Source organism: Vidua macroura, chromosome 1 (assembly GCF_024509145.1).
Source record: "Vidua macroura isolate BioBank_ID:100142 chromosome 1, ASM2450914v1, whole genome shotgun sequence".
Lineage (NCBI taxonomy): Eukaryota > Metazoa > Chordata > Aves > Passeriformes > Viduidae > Vidua > Vidua macroura.
The window spans coordinates 48,194,942-48,213,670 of record NC_071571.1 but is presented as its reverse complement, the minus strand read 5'-3'; the positions used below and the strand labels follow the sequence as shown (position 1 = coordinate 48,213,670).

Genomic DNA, 18,729 nt, shown 5'->3' with positions numbered 1-18,729 from the left:
TGGGATTACATGCAGCAGCAAAGAAAAACACATCTAGTAAGTATTCAAAGGACTGCAGCATTAGAATGGGTTCTGCTACTCATAAATGAAGGTAGACACAATACTTACTGAAATTGCAAACCTTTTAAAACAAGCATTTCCAAACAGATACATTGCCAGAGGGTAAAAAACAAAACAAAACAACTCAAAATACTTGTCCACACATTTGTTTCCCAATTTATTGGAAAGAACTGAAACATAACATTTACTGTATAATTTACCTTTATTGGAGGTACAGGGGAGGAATAACAACTTTTCTGCTGAAGTCTACCATGTATTTTAATTCAGAAAATTACACCTTCAGCCTAGTTACAAATAATCCATATTATAGAACAAACAGTGCCATTATACACTGTCAGCCCAGTTAAAGTGCCCATAATTCCTTTCAGGAACAAGAATGTCAACAGTAAAGTATTACTTGTGGACTTAAAAAAGACAGAAAAATGCATGCCCAGAAACATAAAAAGCATTTTCCTTATATCGCTTAAATTAAAAGAAATCCAGGTGACAGAAGAAATTATAGGAAAAATATTTAAGAGTGATACTTGTGTGTCTTTGGGAAGATCACTTTATAAACACAGCAAATTTGCTATATTTTCAAGCAGACTGAATACCTCCCCAGATCTGGGTACTTGCCAAAAAACAAGCAGTCGACTCATGAAAGTTCACTTTAACAAGAGGACCAAAACCCAAGAGGCCTAAGCTCAGGGGATAACATCCCACTATCCCTCCATCACCCTACAGCCAAAAATTGCAGTAACAGAGATGTAGGGAATCCAACTATAAGTCCAGTCAGAAGCGAGGTGGTAGATTTTATGGTGTTTGAGTCCAGCTATTCCACACAGCTGCAAAACAATCTTAGATTAAGAAGGTCCCTGAATAAAAGTATGTGTCTCAGAGGAAACAGTCTCTGCTGTACTGCCAAGCTTCTATCACAAGTCTCCTGGGCACACATTTTTAAATATTAACAAACTAAATATACAAGCAATAACCAAATTTTCATTTTTCATTTTCAGGCAGTTATCAACCATGCAGTGTGAAGCACCAGTCTTTTGCAGTTTCACATGTCTAAACATTTCCAAAATTTTTTGCTCATTCCCATTTCTAAGGCCAGAATTTCCTGAAGAAAAATATGTGTTAATATGTCAAGATTTCACCCTGTTTCAATAATGGGAGTGATCCAAGGGGATAAGAGGCCAATGACAGTAGGCAGATGACAGGTGATAGAAAATATGTAGGTGAGGTCTAGGGCCAATGAAATGTAATAACATATGGGAAAATGAAGAGGTTGACCTTGGTGGCAAATGGAGGGGATATCCAGAGACCACTTTATCTTCAGGCAGTTGAAAAGCTAAAAAAGCAACTCTGTCTATTAGGCATGTGTTTTACTACAAAATGAAACACAGATGACTCAATTCTATATGCCTGGATCTTTGTGCTTTCTTCAAGTCTGAGGGCATGAAAATATGCAATCATGCTAAAAAGCTGCAACCAACTAAAGAAGAGCCAAGTCAATGGCTAAAGATGATGGACACCCTCTGGTTTCTAAAATGAGAATATTTTTTGAATAGTCAATACCAGATAGTAAAGAAACAACCCTGGAATAAGTAGAACTTGATCAAGATCTCCATTATGAGTTAGGAACCAAACAATACCTTTTAAGAGGCATGAAAGGATTCCTACTCAGCTGATTCACTAAAGCTTGCAGCAAACAAAAAGGCTCTTGCCTTCTATTGCCTCAGACCCAGCAAATTCTCTGGAAATGGAATTTTCCTGTTGAGGTCTGCAATATTTTGCACTTAGCTCTTGGGGGAGGGTTGTTTTTCTTGGTGATATATTCAGACTCTCTTCATTGTTAGTATTTAAAGAGATAAGGACACCATAACTTGTTTTATTTTTAGTGGAATACAAAGCCATATGAGAATTTAATCCACAAAGACTTAAGGAAGGGCAAGAAGGGATATTTCTTCTTCCTAACAAATCAGCAAGAATTTGCTCTGAGTCTATAATCTCCCCCAGCTTTGAGCTTCCTCAGACTTACTGTAGAGAAAGGAATCAACCAAGAAATAAAAATATTAAGGGGAATATGACTCCACAACCCAAGGAGACAATATACATTAGGAAAACCTCAGGAAAGGAAGAACAGTGATAATCCTCAATCACAGAGTGTGAACATGGTTCATATCTTAGAAAACCGCTTAGAGAGCATAAAGATCAGGTCTGCATTGCAATGTCACACAGAGGGAAAAGAAAAGCCTGAGAAAAGGCAGTAGCAGATGAGAGGGGATTTTCACCATTTTTTGTCTTAGTCCTGCCTAATATTACTTTCAACATCAGCAAGCAAAGCTTGAGGCTGAGCTCTCCAAAATCATATGGGTTTTCATTGCTACAAATAAATTAAACCATAATGTTTGGGGACCTGGACTCCCTCAGACAGCACAAAGGCAGAGCAAGAACACTGGAAGCAACAAGAGAAAAGAAGGAATAACAAAGTAGGAGAGAACGAAAGAAGTAAAAACCCTGAGAAGCGCCTGGAAGCTTTTTCAGCCTCCAGCCTGAAGGAGGAGGGCCTAATGCCACACATCTATTAGCAACAGTGACAAACCTGTGCCTCAGCACTGCCACAGCAGTATCTGTACTTAGAGGTGCAATGCAGTGACCACCTGGCACAGTCCAGTTTAGCCTGTCTGGAACACAGAGATAGTGAAAAAAACAAAATAATTGAAAAAATAATTACTTTTATAATAGTTACAAGCAAATTCTCCATCTTCTGCACTATGAATAAGGCTGCAGACAGGTTCTTAAAGGTGAAAAAGGCAACTTGTAACACAATCTCCAAACTTTCAGATTCGTTATTGATTAAATACTTTTTATCACTTCAGACTTTATTCCTAAACAATTATATTAAAAATAAGATAATTACAAAAAATAGTATTGCACATCAGAAGCTATTTTTCCACAGTTTCCTATCCAAAATAGACTTAAATTAACAGAAGATACCTTATTACTAGTACTCAAATACAATGTAATGCTTTTATAATATTAGGTTACATTAGGTTCCCTTAACTCAGGGAAGCACTGAAATCCATTCTTATTTTCAGGAAAAGGAAAAGTCTTCCTGACTCAGAGACTCCAAAGCAGAAGTATGACATATCATATAGCTACTACTTGGGCATACAGTAAAGATTTGATTGGTTTGTTTCACCAATTCTTGAACTCCACAGCGAGTCTTATTCCAGTAAGTATTAGAAATAAGCTAATTCAACTTAAAGTGCAATTCTCCTTTAAGAGTCAAGTAATGTCTACTTTTATACATAATTCTGGCAGCAAAACAGTCACAAGATGAAACAGAAACATGATGACAGCACCCTACACTTTTTGGTTATTCAGCAAGTTCACACAAAATATTAGCACTCACCAAAAAATAATATTCCAGTTCATGTAGTTGTGAAAATGATTCTGAAATGCTTCTGACATTTCTCATTATGAAATGCATAGGCAGAGCAGCAGCTCTCCAAGTGTAAAACACCCTCCTTCATTTCTACAGGCTGTGTATTCAATGCCAACACCGCTGATACTCTAACATCAATGTTATTTGCTAGCACATGGAACTTGACGACAAAGAATTATAAAATGGAAAACTCAAGTGCTTTTTGTATTTAATTCATTAATCAAAAGTTCTGAGATTCAAAAGCTGCTCTAGGTCATGGCCCCTCTCTGGGCAGTAATTTTCCCCCACGGGATTTCTTTAAAACAGCATCCAGTAAAAATATTAAAAACCACATGCAATAAAACATCTGAAAGCAGCTTCCCCTGGGAGACCTTTCCACAGCCAACAAGTTGTTTTTCCTCAAGCTGGATTTTCGCTTAATTTCATCCCATTGCCTATTCTCATGGAAGCAAGGAGAAAAAAGGCCACAGTGAGGGGCAAGAGATGGAAAAATCCAAACAAACAAACAAAACAATTCTTAAACTACACTCAAAAAGTGTAAAAAAGTAATTTTGCTGTGAAGTGTGTTGATGAAAGGGAAACTGTGATGGCAAGGGTTAACATTAGTCACAATTTCCAAGCTTTTTCTTCTCCATCAGCATGGAAAACTCACAGATGCACATGCATGTCTCCAAGAGAGAAAAATCTCAATATGGAAAAATGACTGAGTTACCACTCCATAATTATAATTTTGGGAAAAGAAGCAAAGTGTCCTTAGAACCTCTACTGTTTAGTGCTTAGTAGAAAGTGCTTAACTTCCTACTGCCCAGAGAAGAAAGAAATCCTCTTTGAAAGCTGTTATTATTTGAATCTTGAAAAGGTATCAGCCATATCTTCCACCTTCTAAAAACAAATGAAACGTCCATAGTACACAGCACCACCTTCTTGTAACAGGAACACTGTACCATCTATTACCCTGAACAACCAATGAAAGATGTTGCCAAGGGAGATATCATAAAACATGAGATTTAGTCAATAAGGTTTTGTATTCCCTCAAAAACTAATAAATGTAGTATCTGGCTCCTTATTTAATATATCCTACAGCTAAAGAACATATTTACTTTTTATTCTTCCTTCTCTGTGGCTAGAAGGAATTAGTGAAAAGACTGTTTAAATAATTAGTGCAAGACATGTATGCAGACAGCTATTTTGAAAACATTACAATCACAAAACTCCTGGAGGATATCATACAAAAAGGATGAGAGAAGATTCACTACTCGTGAGTCACAGAAGCAAACATTTGTAAAAGATGTAAAAGCCCAAATCACTACTTAAAGAAAAAGAATAGACACCCTCCAGAATTTATCTAATCCCCACTGCTTTCAACAGAGAGACTCCCAAGTAACATCAGAGGAGGTGGATGTGAATTTGATCTCTGTCCTTCAAAATCTCAGAATCAAAGAAAAAAAAGGCATGGCAATAGCCACCAACAGCTATACATTAAATTCCCAATTCATTTAGAAAAGAAACTATAAATGATTTGTTAATCAATAAAAATAAGACAAAATGAGCGTGAAAGATTTCATGTGTCCTCATCAACAACTTCCTTTCGGCGCTGGGCCCGGAAATGGCGCTCGATGTTTATTGTCACTTCCCTCTGCAGATTCCTGCTGTTAGTTTTCCCAGCTGTTCTGATCCAGGGGTGCTGAAGTACTTGACGTGCTGTGTAGCGCTTCTGGGGATCCACTATCAACAGCCTGGTGATGAGGTCTTTTGCTGCTATTATGGGAGAAAGCAAAGGAAAGAAGGGTGAAGCACAGTGGTGTGCAACATGCTCTAGGATGTGCAATCCTGTGCAATGTGCTCTAGCATGACCCTGCTCAAGCAGGGTGTTTGAAACACATCACCCACTGTGGTCACTTCCAACCTTACCCATTCTGTGATGGTGACAGTTATACCCACACAAAATGTCCTTCTTGCTTTTTTCATTAGTTTTACCATGGTTTTTGTAACTGTCCCCAGGAGCTATTCTAATAACTGCAGTTAAGAGTTAGTGACAGAAAATATTAAATGTCCATGACTGATGTCATTCTCCCCTTCGGGAGAATAAAACAGAGGAGAAAGTGAAGGGAATTTAATCTCAAAAGTGTGCTGAAGGCATCGGGCTAAGTGTTCACATTCACAGGAATGAGCACTGGATATCTTATCTCTTTGATGTGGTAGATAGGGACAGGCGAACGGAAAATCTTGGGATGTGACGGAAAGCAAGACCCTTCCCCCCTCATCCTGCTATAGATGATCAAGCACCCCTGAAGCATGCAGCCCCTCCTAACTCCAGTAGCTTTCCACTCCTTATTAACCCTAGCCAGACCCACCGTCCCCCTTTGACGTAGTAAGACCCCCTTGACTATTTAACCTCATGAGATGAGATAATAAACGCCATTTGACCATCCACCACATTGGTGTCTGTGCATGTCAGTGGACCGAGTGACCCGGGCGAGGCCGGGTCGCCATGCTGTGTCTTGATACCAGGTCGCCCGCCTTCTCAGCAAAAGGCGACACTTTAGAGGCATAAATATTGTAAAATGCTGTGGAACAAGTCCTTTAAAAGACTGTACAGGGATTCTAGGGTTTCTGATTTTGAAGAGTACACAAAAGACACTGTACTAGCCTGTGAGAAAGAAAAAACTACTACGTGCAGACCCCACTGTCAATAGGAAATTGACACTGTTCTGCAAGGCAAAGATTTCATTCACAGCTTTTGAGATTTTTTATAAGATCTTTACAATCTAACATAGCCCTTGAGATTATTTTGACACCTTTTTCTGCAGAGACATATAAACAAGATGAGGAAAATCCTTGGTTTTGCTTATAAAGGGAGGAATTGAGGACCCCATTAAAGCAGTCCGAACTAATATGGAGAAACACAGCTGTTGATAGTACCAGAGTACTAAATTAACATTTAAAGCACAGATTCACACAAGAGAGACCCATAAAACACCCCAAGGTGATCAAGCTCACTGCCCTGAAAAAAAAGAGTTTCTCCCACTTCAGGGAAGAAGACTGCTACTTCTCAGATCTGCTATAAGTGCAGACTCTTACCTGCAGAAATATTGTCCCAGTAAGGGGATAGGAACTCATAGTGACCCAGCTGTATGATCTGAAACAGCTCCTCTTGATCGCGGTCCTGACTGCGGAAAGGGGGAAAACCACAGAGCAGGATATAAAGGATCACGCCAGCTGCCCACATGTCTACTTCGAGGCCATAGCCTATGGAAAAGAGACAAACCATGTCTTGTTTTAGAAAGAAAACTCACAACTGCAAGGGAACTATTTCTTGGAAACAGAATTAAAAAGAAACACAGGATCTCTGCTCAGTTCCTCAAAAAGATGAAGTGAGCAAAAGAATGAGTGGCTGGTACACTACACTTACAAGCTGCCCGTTATTAGCTACAGCTCTCACAGAGTCTCTCTTTTCGACAACATGTTTCACACACACAGTCTCACAACGCCAGTGTCAACTGGAGACTAATTGAGAAAACAGAGCACGTATTTCTAAAACAGTCATCCTCAGATTCCCTTTAAAAAAGAACTAAGAGTGCCAAGTTTCCATTGAAATTGGATATAACTGGAGATCTGCAACCCAGATCCACAGAACAAAAACCAGAAATAGGTTTGAGTCACCAACAAAACTGACTTCTTTCCAGGTCTGAATCTTTTTGGAGATGAAATCTTCAAAATTCCTTGTGATGTGAAACAGATTTTGAATCATTACATAAATTTAAAATATATGTTCACAACTTTGCATCATCAGGGCCTTTGGATACTTGTTTGGATTATAGTAATGAAATGGGGCTGGCTACTCTTAGGCTGCAACATGAACTTTTGGTCATTTTGCCCCCTTCAGCTATTACCATCTATGATATTTTATGGCTTATCTGCTTGGAACTCAGCGATATATTAGCACAGACACTAATAATGCAAATATAACTGATGTCATGCTCATGTTTGTTAAAAACTAAGAGTTTTCCTTTCCCAAATTACACTGCTAGCCAACCTCCTACCCTGAAAAGATATTTCAGTAGGTTGAAACATTCTGGAATATTTCCATTATTAGGAAATTCAGCATAATTGAAAGATTTATGACAAATTAAAAATACATACACTCACCCTTCTCAGCAAGTATTTCAGGAGCAACATATGTTGGTGTTCCACAGACAGTAAATATGGGTTTTGTAACCTGCTTAGCAAGGCCGAAATCTGCCAGTTTCAGTGTAGTAGATTTATCTGCATTGTGCTGAACCTATATCAAATAAAATATATGTATGTTTAGTCCATATGCATTTTAAAATATATAGGAAGCAAAAAATTAAACAGGAGGGAGTTCTAATAATAGTACTAATAATGGAAGCAGTCTTCAGAACATGGCTCTTTTCCCCTATACACTAACAGAGTGCATTTATTTAAGAGGATAAGCAATTACAGAAAAAAGAAAACTTTGCTCTACAAACTCTGGCACACTGCAATTTCCAAGAAATTAATAGAAGGAACACAAAAAATAACCAAGAGTCAATTAAATACTATTATTTCCTCTTGAGAAAATAAACTGTTCTTTTTCCCAGGGAAAGCAAAGAAGAATGCTGTGCACTTAAATGCAATGAGCCCATGCAAACTACTGATTTTGGTTTTTAGCCCCAGATAGCAACTATCACACAACTGGTCATTCACTCATCCCCCATCTGCCTGCAGTGGGATGGGAAGGAGAACTCAAAAAACACTGGGTTGAGATAAGAACAATTTAATAATTTAAATTATTAAAGTATAATAATAATAAATTATTTAAGCATATTAATAATAGTAACAGTAGGAATGATAACAACTATAATGAGAAGGGAGACAGGGAGCAAGAGCAAGCAAAAGAGAAAGGAATAACACCCAAGAAAAACAAGTGCTGCAAAATACAATTGCTCACTGCCCACTGACCCCCATCCCAGCCCGTCCCCCAGCACAGACCAGCAACTCCTGGCCAACTCTCCTCAGATTATTTACTGAGCATAATGTTCCATAGCAATGGAATATGCTTTTGGGTCAGCTGCCATGGCCATGCTCCCTCCCAGCTTTTGATACACCTGCTCCTTGGCAGAGCATGGGACACTGAAAATTCCTTGACTTAGGATAAGCAGTGCTCAGCAATAACCAAAACATCAGTGTGTTATCAATGTTATCCTCATACTAAATCCAAAGTACAGCACTGTACCAACTAAATCCAAGACACATGGAAAGTGTATCTCCATCATAAATAACAATAAAATACAAACCAACAAATGCTTTACATTCTTTCCAAATTATTATGATACTCTACCTGTTGCCCTGAAACCAGATTAGCAATGGTCACCACACAGCAAAAATTGTAGAAATAGATCCATGCAGAATGACCTCCTAACTGGGCCTTTTCAGTAGTTCTCATCTCCTTACATTCACCTGGCCAGTAGACAAAATACTTTCTCCAATTCTAATTTTGTATGCACTGGTCTTTAGCATTACTTTATACAGCATTACAGTTAATGAAGGGTTATTTTAAGAAATTAAAAATGTTAATGACATAGACAGTGGCGTCAAGCACACCCCCAGCAAGATGGCAGGCAACACCAAGCTGAGTGATGAGATTGACATGTCTGAAGGATGGGATGTCATCCAGAGGCACCTGAACAAGCTCAAGGTCAAGCCTCATGAGGTTCAACAAGGACAAGTGCAGGGTCCTACACCTGAGCTGGGGCAACCCCTGGTATCAATACAGACTGGGTTATGGATTGAGAGCTGCCCTGTGAAGAGCAACTTGGGGTAGGTGGTGGATGAAAAACTGGAATAAGCTGGCAATGTGCAGTTGCAGTCCAGAACGCCAACCATATCCTGGGCTGCATCCAAAGCAGTGTGGCCAGCAGGGCAAGGGAGGGGATTCTACCCCTCTGCTCTAATGAGACCCACTGGGAGAGCTGTGTCCAGCTCTGGGGTCCCAGCACAGGAAGGACATGGAACTGTTGGGAGCGAGTCCAGGGGAGGGCCAGGAAAGAGGGACAGAGCACCTCTCCTGTGAAAAAAGGCTGCAAGAGTTGTGGTTGTTCAGTCTGAAAAGAAGGTTCCAAACAGACCTTATTGTGGCCTTTCAATAATTAAAGGGGGCTTAAAAGTAAGATGGGGACAGGCTTTTTAGCAGGGCCTGCAGCAATAAGACAAGGGGCAATAACTTTAAACTGAAGGAGAGTAGATTCGCACTAGATACCAAAAATAAACGTTTTATGGTGAGGGTAGCAAAACACCAGAACAGGATGCCCACAGAGGTGGTAGATACTCTATCCCTGGGAACATTCAAAGTCAGGTTGGATAGGGCTCTGAGCAATCTGGTCTAGTTGAGATATCCCTGCTAGTTACAAGGGCTTGGGCCAGAGGACCTTTAAAGGTCTCTTCCAACTCAAACCACTCTAAGATTCCATATTCAAAGGTGAAGTCATAAACAATGCAGCAGTATAATTACATAAATCAGTATGCTTAACACTCAAATATTCTTTGAGAGGTAAAAAAAGTCATTAATTTCCTTTAAATGAAAACTTGTTTGTCCCTGAAACTATGGGGAACAGATCAGCAGCTAAAAGGTCTACAAAAAAGCCAAGTAAACCTGGACTTGGTTTTGAATGGGCCAACTGGAATATAATGTGACAGGTATACTCCGTGCTTTAACACCTCGTATTTCACCATCAGACATGGCTTAAGAAAGCCAGAAAATTCAGGATGGTCTCTATTACCAGGTAACTAAAGGCACAGATGTGACAACATTTGCTCTTATACATTACAGCTGACTAATCCCCATTAATCATCTTTATGGAAACTGTAAGCATGCATCCAATTTTGATTAAGCAAAATGGGTTTGGACTTCTTGGTGGGTTTTTTCTCTTTTTAAGAGACAAAAAAGCATTGCATTACAAAATAATACAGTAAAGCCTTCTATTCCCTTTTAACCTTCTTTTTAAAAAATGCACAAAACTGGGAGGAGTGACTGATGCCCCAGAACACTATGTGGTCATTTAGAAGGACCTGACAGACAGGCAGAGCAAAACCTTTTGAAATTTAACTGGTCCAAAACCTGGGCAGGAATAACCCATGCATCAGTACAGGCTAGGGGCTTACCAGCTGGAAAGTAGCTCTGCAGAGAAGGAGCTGGGGGTCCCAGGGGACAAGAAGTTTTCCATGAACCAGCAGTGCCCTTGTGCACTCTTCTAGTTTTGATTAAACAAAATATTTTGGCCATTTTTTTGCTGCTCTTCCACAAAAAAAATAGTTTTCAGTATGAAACTGAAAATAAAGTTTACTACAACCATGCAGTCAAAACTTCTACAAGAAGCAGCTAAAATGCCACAGCCATTTTCTCTATTATATTAGGCAACTAGGTGACAATCTTTTGCCATCATGCACTGCGGACACAAACTGACAAAAATGACAAAAAAATTATAAAAGTAACACTTGCTTTGTAGAACAACATCTATCTATAGAATTTATATTCTACCAATAGGGGTAATAGTGGTACAATGTTACAAAAATTCACAATTGAAATGCTTAATTTTATATGCAATACAAAAATATGAGCATGAATGTAATTTCCTATTCTATATATATATTTTTTTTTAAATTATATAAGAAAAGCATGTCACATGGAATTTCAACTACCCTGCATGCTACTGTACTAAGACAAACAATACCGAAAACGTTTATATACCTTTTTAGAAAACAGCAGGGCAGTGGGAAGGGTGGAGAACACAATGGTCTTAATCCCAGTCCCAAAATCTTCGGGAGATTTCTTGCTTTGTAAAATGCACTGTTGCACTTTCTCTTTTCTCAGGATGCCAGACTCGTAATCTCCCATTGCAGCACAAGGTGGCAACACAGCACCATCTGTTCTTTCAGGTCAAAACACTGAGCTTCCACTTTACTTAACAAGGGAGCAGGTAGGAACAGTGGGCACGGTGGGTATATTTTCACAGCTTTGTGACAATCACTTCAGAGACAGCATGTAACCTGTCAGCAAGCCTGAAAACCTCACCCCAGAACTCCTCAGCAGCTTCACTAACACTGTGCTCAGAACAACTCAGTCAGCTCAGAGAATTCCCTTCGTCCCCAACTTCCTACTGTGCAGTCTACTTTTCCAAGACCCGGCATCACCTTGAGCATGCAAATAATGCTTCACTGTAGAAACAAAAGCTTCTCAGATTCTTTTTAATCATTCCTGAGGCCAGACTACTTCCTCATAGCAGTATTACAGAAATGCACAACCTGCTCAAGAGAAATCTAACCTCTGACATCCACAGTATGTATTCCATGCAATGGTGAGAATAAAGCGAAAATAGTGCTGCCTGCCTATAGATTTAATTGAGTTAAGAAGGACCAGTACACTTCATACACTTTCTATAGACAGCCAACTTAGGCCATGCAAATACTTATGTCCTTCAACTGCCAGCATCTCTGGTGGTCTTGGACTAAAGGCAGTCACATCAATTGCACACTACTTACTCAAAAACAGATGACATGTCAGAATATTAGAATATTGCCTGAGGATTTCTAGCTATGCCAGCCATACAACCAGAAAATTACAATATAAGGACAAATTCATTCTCAAAGGGGAAAAAAATAAAAATCTTTCTCCTTCTGTCCTGTCTGTGGATGACTCCCAGTACTTAATGCTCTTGTTTGATTTCATATCTACCTTGTGAAATCTATCAGTGTGTTTAGATAATGATTTAAGACATTAATAGTTCTCTGTATGCACATGGTAGCAGAGATTCTTCTTAAGGATATCATGAAAGCCAGTTAGCCCACGTGACATTTTGTATATGGGAAATAGATAGAGCTTAAGAAAAACTACTGCTTACACATTTGAGTTTCAGACATCGCTTGCTGCTAGCCAGAAGAATCTCTAAGAAAAATCTTACAGAAAATTCTGAAAGTTATGGCAGGTAAGTGGTTAAACAGGAGTTTGACTCGCATGTACTCAGGAAACTGGCAGTGCTTTACATATATGTAAATGTAAAATGTAAATAGTGTCAGAAAACGGATGGTCCTTTGTATATATGTAAATAGTGTCACAAAGTTCAAGGGCAGAAAGGTTGTACTTGAAGTTCACATACATACATGAAAACTTGAGAGAGAGAAAAAGGGGCAAGGTGACAATCTCAAATGCACAAAAAGCTGTAACATCTATGAAGCTGAGTGTTGAAGAATTACCACATTAGCATGTGAGGGAAATGTACAAGGAGATGAGTACACAATCACAAATACAGCCCCCTCCCTTCCCCCTAAAAAGGGGTGATTTTATGTCTTTTACAGCTACAACCTGGACAAACAACACCACATTTTGGGCATTAATTTCTCACTCACAAGTGAAGAAATGCCAGCAGCTGTAGAATTCAACAGTCCCTTACCTAAAAACCTTGCCAGCAAATCTCGCTCCACGAGGTAGCACAAAAGAAGTGACTGGCTTCATTTGTGAGACCAAACACACCACATTGCCCATCCTTGGCAGCAAAGGTTTTCTTGCTGAACACCTAGTCCTAAATGAGGTGATTCTGTTAGCAGATGGGAGGGAGTCGTAGCAGCTGTCTTCACACCAGCTGTCAAACAGATTTTGTTTCTGTAGCGCAAGTCACCACCCTTCTGCCTCACAGCTATGCTGCGAGGAGCCTGATCAATGTGGGCAGACACAGTTGTGAAAGAGGGAGGGGAAAAAAGCAGAAAGGACGATGGTGGCCTGGTGCAGAAGTTTGTAGCTAGAGGACAGTTCCATAAAAGAAACTGAAGTGCAGTGAACTAATAACTAAACCAGGTTTCCAACTTTCTCTTGTGCCGATAATTTTAAATTTACTAGATATCAAAGTATATTTGCACATTTTCTTCTGTAGGGACAGAAATTGTTTTCCTTCTTTCCCCTGTTGCTTATTTTCATGAAATTGGGAAATATTTTTTCCCAGATTGCTACTTCTTTGTCATCTCTTATGACAATTAGCCAATATGTTTAAAAGTCATTAGGAGCAATGCAGGTTCAGAATAGACATATACATTTCTTTAGTAAAATAGACCAAGGATCCTTTCTCTTCCATTTCCCATTTCCTTGAAGGGGAAAAGCAGTAGATAAAGATTACAAGGTTTACCTGACCAAAAGAAGACCCAAAGTGGGACAAACAAGTCAACAGCCTAAAAGTACATACTTATATTTTGACTTCTGTGTACAAAGTCTAGGTAGCCTAATTCAGATTTAAGCATCCTCAGTGTAAAAAAGAGGCATCCCAGAAACAGGGACATCTCTGCAGAATGCTGGAACCTGAAGCACTTTACTTCATCTCCTGATGCTCTTGCTCCACCAACAGCCAATGAACCCATAAAATTTGCTTCAATACTTGTTTGTTACTGTTCAGCACTGGCTGATGGTAAGATTAGTGGCAGCTCTCCTTCCTACTTTGGTGCCCCAGCCACTCTAAGGAGACAAAGGCAGCACACTAAAAAAACAGAAACCCCAGAATCTTGCTCAAATGGCCTGTATTTATAGGAATACTTATTAGATAGCAGGTGACCTATCCAATACTATCAGAACCTTAGAAACTCATTTGCATGGTTGAATAGATTTGCTTTTCAAAAGTATACTTTGTGTACATGAAATTAACAGCCAGTTGAAACTAGAACAGGTAAAATTTTATTTCCTGCAGTGTTTAGGTAACACTGTTCTTGTATGACAAAATACCTACAGTCTGGGAGCTGCTCTGTCCTTGAAAAATGTATTCTGACTTTCAAAATGGGCAACATGATCATTTCAGTGCTACACAATGCTGCCACTGCCCAGCATTCTCTGCTTTGCAGTTCTGTGAACTAAAAATGAGAACAACCAGAATAGACCTTTATCTTGCCCTTCTTTGCTTATCTACATCATTGTGATGATTATGTATTATAGAGGGAAATGAAGCATCAGATCTCAGGTGTTTCACTGAGCACTAGCTTATTTTCAGCAAATAGGAAGGAGCAGGACCTGCTCATAATGGGAAAGCAGCTTCTGGAAAAAGCCATGCAGTTTTATGTGAAATTTTAGTCAAACTTTGTGCAAATGAAGTACAAAGACAGGGCCTATAAGCCCACTTCTTCCTGCAAACCAGCCAGTTGTATTCACTGCGTTCTGAGTTACGATCATTCTTTTATTTACACAGAGATCACATACCAAAGATTTTTCATTAAACTAAGCAGGATTCATAGCAGGACCTAATAAAGATGCTATTGCTTAGTTAAGGTTTGGGAGCAAATGGTTTCAGCCCAGCCTTGTGCAGCCTCTGCATTATCCTTGCAGCTACACTGTTGCTTTTCTCCAGAAATTCACACTGATCTCTGTGCAAAATTACTTCTCTTAAAAGCACTGAATGGTCCATAGGACTAAATTTTTGTTTGTTTGTTTTTTGTTGAACTAACCTTGAACTTCCAAAAAGCTGATAAAATCCAATTTGTTAGAGACTGGCAAATACTTGCTATTTATCTGTTTATCAGGAAATTTGGAACCCTAATACAAAAGTGTAACACACACTTAGCAAGGGAGAGTTGTTTACTGTTACAGATCTACAATGGGTATCTTGTGAAGTGTAAATACTACAAACATTTCTACACAAATTCACACATGTCAATAACTACATTGACTTCAGTGCTGGATGCGAAGAATGCAGCCTCAGAAATGTGATGGAAACAAGAATTTTTCTCTTTGGCATGAAGTTACTATTTGAGCTGACTTGAATGCTGTATTCGCCAAAACATTTTACTGTCAGATTATTTCAATCAAGTGCATAATACTTCTGCTTCTAAGCAAAGAAATTGTCACAAGATAGAAATCACTATATTAGAGGACTAGCACAGTAGTCTGCAAGATATACAAATGCAGTGGACAAAAAGTCCAACAAATAAATAACATAATTTAGCAATTCTAATAAACTTTAGTCTGCAAGGAAGATGCTTTATGATTCATTCTTGGACACCTAAAAGTCAGATGCTACGTAACAGGTCTGGTTTCTGAAAAATACAAATGCTCACTACCCCTGAACATCTGATAATGTTACTTGAGTTCCTTTCTGCAATGCACAGCAGATCTATGTAAAGCAAACTGCAATTGTAATTTCACTCCAAAATTGTACCCATTTTTTCAAATAGTTCTGCCATAGCACATTATTTCTGTATGGGGTTTGCTTAAAACAATTCAAAAAACCGTAATTGGAAGGAAAATAAATTAAATTCCTGCACAAATGCAAATGTTTGACAATACTTACCAAAAGATTCTCTGGCTTGAGGTCCCTGTGGACAATGTTCTTGCTGTGAATATAAACCAGTGCTTCACACAGGTCAGTGATCATGACAGCAGCATCATGCTCTGTGAACTTCACACTTTCTATGATTGCATCAAATAAGTCCCCTCCTGGGACATACTCTAAGATTAAGTAAATCTCAGCTTCTGTTTCATACACCTCAATTAAGCTTACTATATTGGGATGAGAGAGACTCCGAATAATGAGGATTTCACTTTCCATCATGTCCTCCTTCCCCTTCAGCTTGGATTTATCAACAATTTTCATTGCATAGATCTGATTGGAATCACAGTGGCGACATTCCTTCACCACTGCAAAGTTCCCATCTCCAATAGTTCTGCCAATCTCATAGTGTTTTTCCACATCAGTTCTGCTTTTAATGGCATGCCTCCGGCTTATGCTTTCCAATCCCTGAGATTTGTTGTCTTCTTTACTCACTCTGCGCTCCCCTGTTTTTTCTCGTCGAGTCATGTCACTCTCTCTACATGTGCCATTCCCCTCTCTTCTGGCAGCTTCCTCTTTAGCCCTTTGTCCCTCTCTGCCCTCCCTATGTGTTTTAGACATTTTCTCAGCATCCCTCAGAGTGTCTTTCTTTAGCCAACCACTTTGGTTCATTACACAGCTACTTCCATTATCTTCCTTCACTTCATGAGGTAGCTGAAGCCCTTCTACAGCATTCTTCCTGATTTTTACTACTTCCTTCCCATGGTTTTCATGCTTCTCCACATCCCTTTCTTTCTCAATGTTCCTTTTTTGCTTCTCCAGCCCTTCATTAACAATCCTATGTAGTGGCTTCCACATCCTCCTACTGCCATTATCTTTCCAGCCAACTTCCTCACCCTCCAGACAGGTTTCAGGAGACTTTCTGCAGTTCCTGACTTTCGTATTTCTTTCTACGTGGTACCTCTGACACACGCCTGTGTTCAAGTCTCTACTCTCAAACGAGGCCTCAGCCTGCCTTTCTCTCCGTAACTTTTCTCTGGCTTGCCTTTCCTGTTCACATTTCTCACACCTCAGCACCTCCTCAGAACTCTCTTCTAAGCCTTCCTCAGAACTCCTCTCATGGTTAAGGTACCTTTCACTTTCTCGTGTTTTTCTAGAAGGCTTCACTCCATGCTCACCACCCCAGCTCTCTCTAGTCCACTTTTTTTTGGTTCTCATTTTTTCCTCTTGCTTTGTCTTGGCTTGACTTTTTCCTTCATGTCCAGCTACCAGCTGGGAAGACAAGCCATCGCTGCAGTTCTTGGTCATTTCTGTCTCATCAAAGCCACTGTCTACTTTCGAGGCCTTGTCATACAGCCTGCTCTTCAGTTTTTGGGACTGCTCCTCATTCGTCTGAATGGCAGCAGTGGCAGCATAAGGATTTTCAGGATAAAGTTCTTGTAATACCACCTCCAGGTCCTTCAAAGTGAGGGGCTCCTTCCCCATAGCTATGAATGCATCACCTTCCCTGAAGAACTCAGAAACACTTCGGATTTCTCTGCCTCTCAGATTGTACAGCTTTCTCACACGGTCATTCTTCCAGTGAGGAAATCCCAGAGCTTCTGAAATGTCAGCCATCAACTGCTCAAAGGTCTGGACAGATCTCCTGTTGAGAAGCAAGGTTATCCTCCTGAGCGTGCGTCCCCCGGGTTTCACCACTGTAATTATCCTTGGCTTCACAGGACTGTGCTCTGAATGTATCGTGTTAAAACCATTGTGGGGACTGAAAAATGAGGACCTGTGGCTGCTTTCACCCAAACAAGGTTTTTCATAGTTTCCACGACCAACAGGAGGACAAGTCCCATGCAGTTTCCTCTCTTTTACTTTTGAGCCTGTGTTGCGTGGCGAATGGTCCAACAAGCCTTGGCGTCCTAAGTCAAAGAAAAAGCAGCAACATTTATCATTTTGCATCATCAGACCTTTTGCAGCAATAGTTTTCTACATGTCAGTGCATGTGACCTCAGAGAGAAAGAGTAGGTGGCTTCAAGGTTTATAAAGAACTTTTAACTACCACTAAGGAGTATCTCCACATAGTTGCAACTCCAACATTGTCAAGTTTGTGAGAAAATCTAAATTCATTTTGCGACGGGGAAATGTCATTAAAAAATAATAATATTGAACAGAAATAGATCTTTCTTCTAAATCCTCACATCTTTCAGAAATCCTCAAAGAACGGCAGGATTGCATCCAGATTGTTTAGTATTCTCTTATTAATACATCTCCCATAAACTCACTCAATTCCTTTCTGAATCCAATTGCAATTTTGGCCTCTGTAAACCCTGTGTTGACAAGTTGCACAATTACACTGCATGAAGTAAGATAAACTAATTACTTGTGTTTTAAAATTACTACCAGATGGCACTCTGTATGCAACCTTACATTTTTATAAATAATTATCTCCTCTTCATTTTCCCTGGACCTTCTATAACAAGTTAAATAAATTCTTTTTTAAAAACATTACTTTTGCTATAATTTTTACTGTAATTTTATAGGTCATCTAATAGCAATGCAATTTAATCTTTTGCCTTAAAGAAAGGCTATCTTCTTTTTGTTTGATAATTGGAGTCATGGTTTTGAATATTTTGGGTTGACTTTTTTATTCTAAGAATTATGTGAAGTCACACAAAGTTCTGAGTATTCTCTGGGGACATTGACATTTCCTCTTAGAACATCATCAAAGAAAATGGCACCATTTGTTATGCATAATTGTGAAACAGAAGAACTAAAAACATAACATACGGTTATGGACAAACCAAGCTATAACAAATTGCCCTGTCTATCAACAATAAGCTAAGAATAAAAATGTCCCCCAAAAGTATTCTGAGCTGTTGTACTTGCTAGGATTAAAACCTGCTTACAATGCATTTATTTTCAGCCTCAAGAAATGTACTTTCAGAATGAGACTGC

General features: G+C 39.3%; 1 protein-coding gene across 1 annotated transcript; it reads right to left on the bottom strand.

Annotated features, from left to right (window-relative positions):
• Positions 1 to 5,051: 5,051 nt before the first annotated feature.
• DCLK3 (doublecortin like kinase 3) lies at positions 5,052 to 17,283 on the bottom strand. The gene is made up of 4 exons (XM_053985298.1): positions 15,805 to 17,283; positions 7,640 to 7,772; positions 6,572 to 6,739; positions 5,052 to 5,248 (listed from the first exon to the last, which is right to left on the bottom strand). Exons 1-4 carry the CDS (start codon positions 17,266 to 17,268, stop codon positions 5,052 to 5,054), a joined length of 1,962 nt encoding a protein of 653 aa, XP_053841273.1. The 5' UTR covers positions 17,269 to 17,283.
• Positions 17,284 to 18,729: the final 1,446 nt, after the last annotated feature.

Bases quoted from the DNA above. Each gene is read 5' to 3' on its own strand.
- DCLK3 (XM_053985298.1), bottom strand. From the start codon at position 17,268: ATGGGGAAGGAGCCCCTCACTTTGAAGGACCTGGAGGTGGTATTACAA. The intron at 7,773-15,804 runs GTAAGTATTGTC...TATTTGATATAG, and splicing joins TCAAGCCAGAGAATCTTTTG to GTTCAGCACAATGCAGATAA. The intron at 6,740-7,639 runs GTGAGTGTATGT...TCTTTTCCATAG, and splicing joins TGAAATACTTGCTGAGAAGG to GCTATGGCCTCGAAGTAGAC.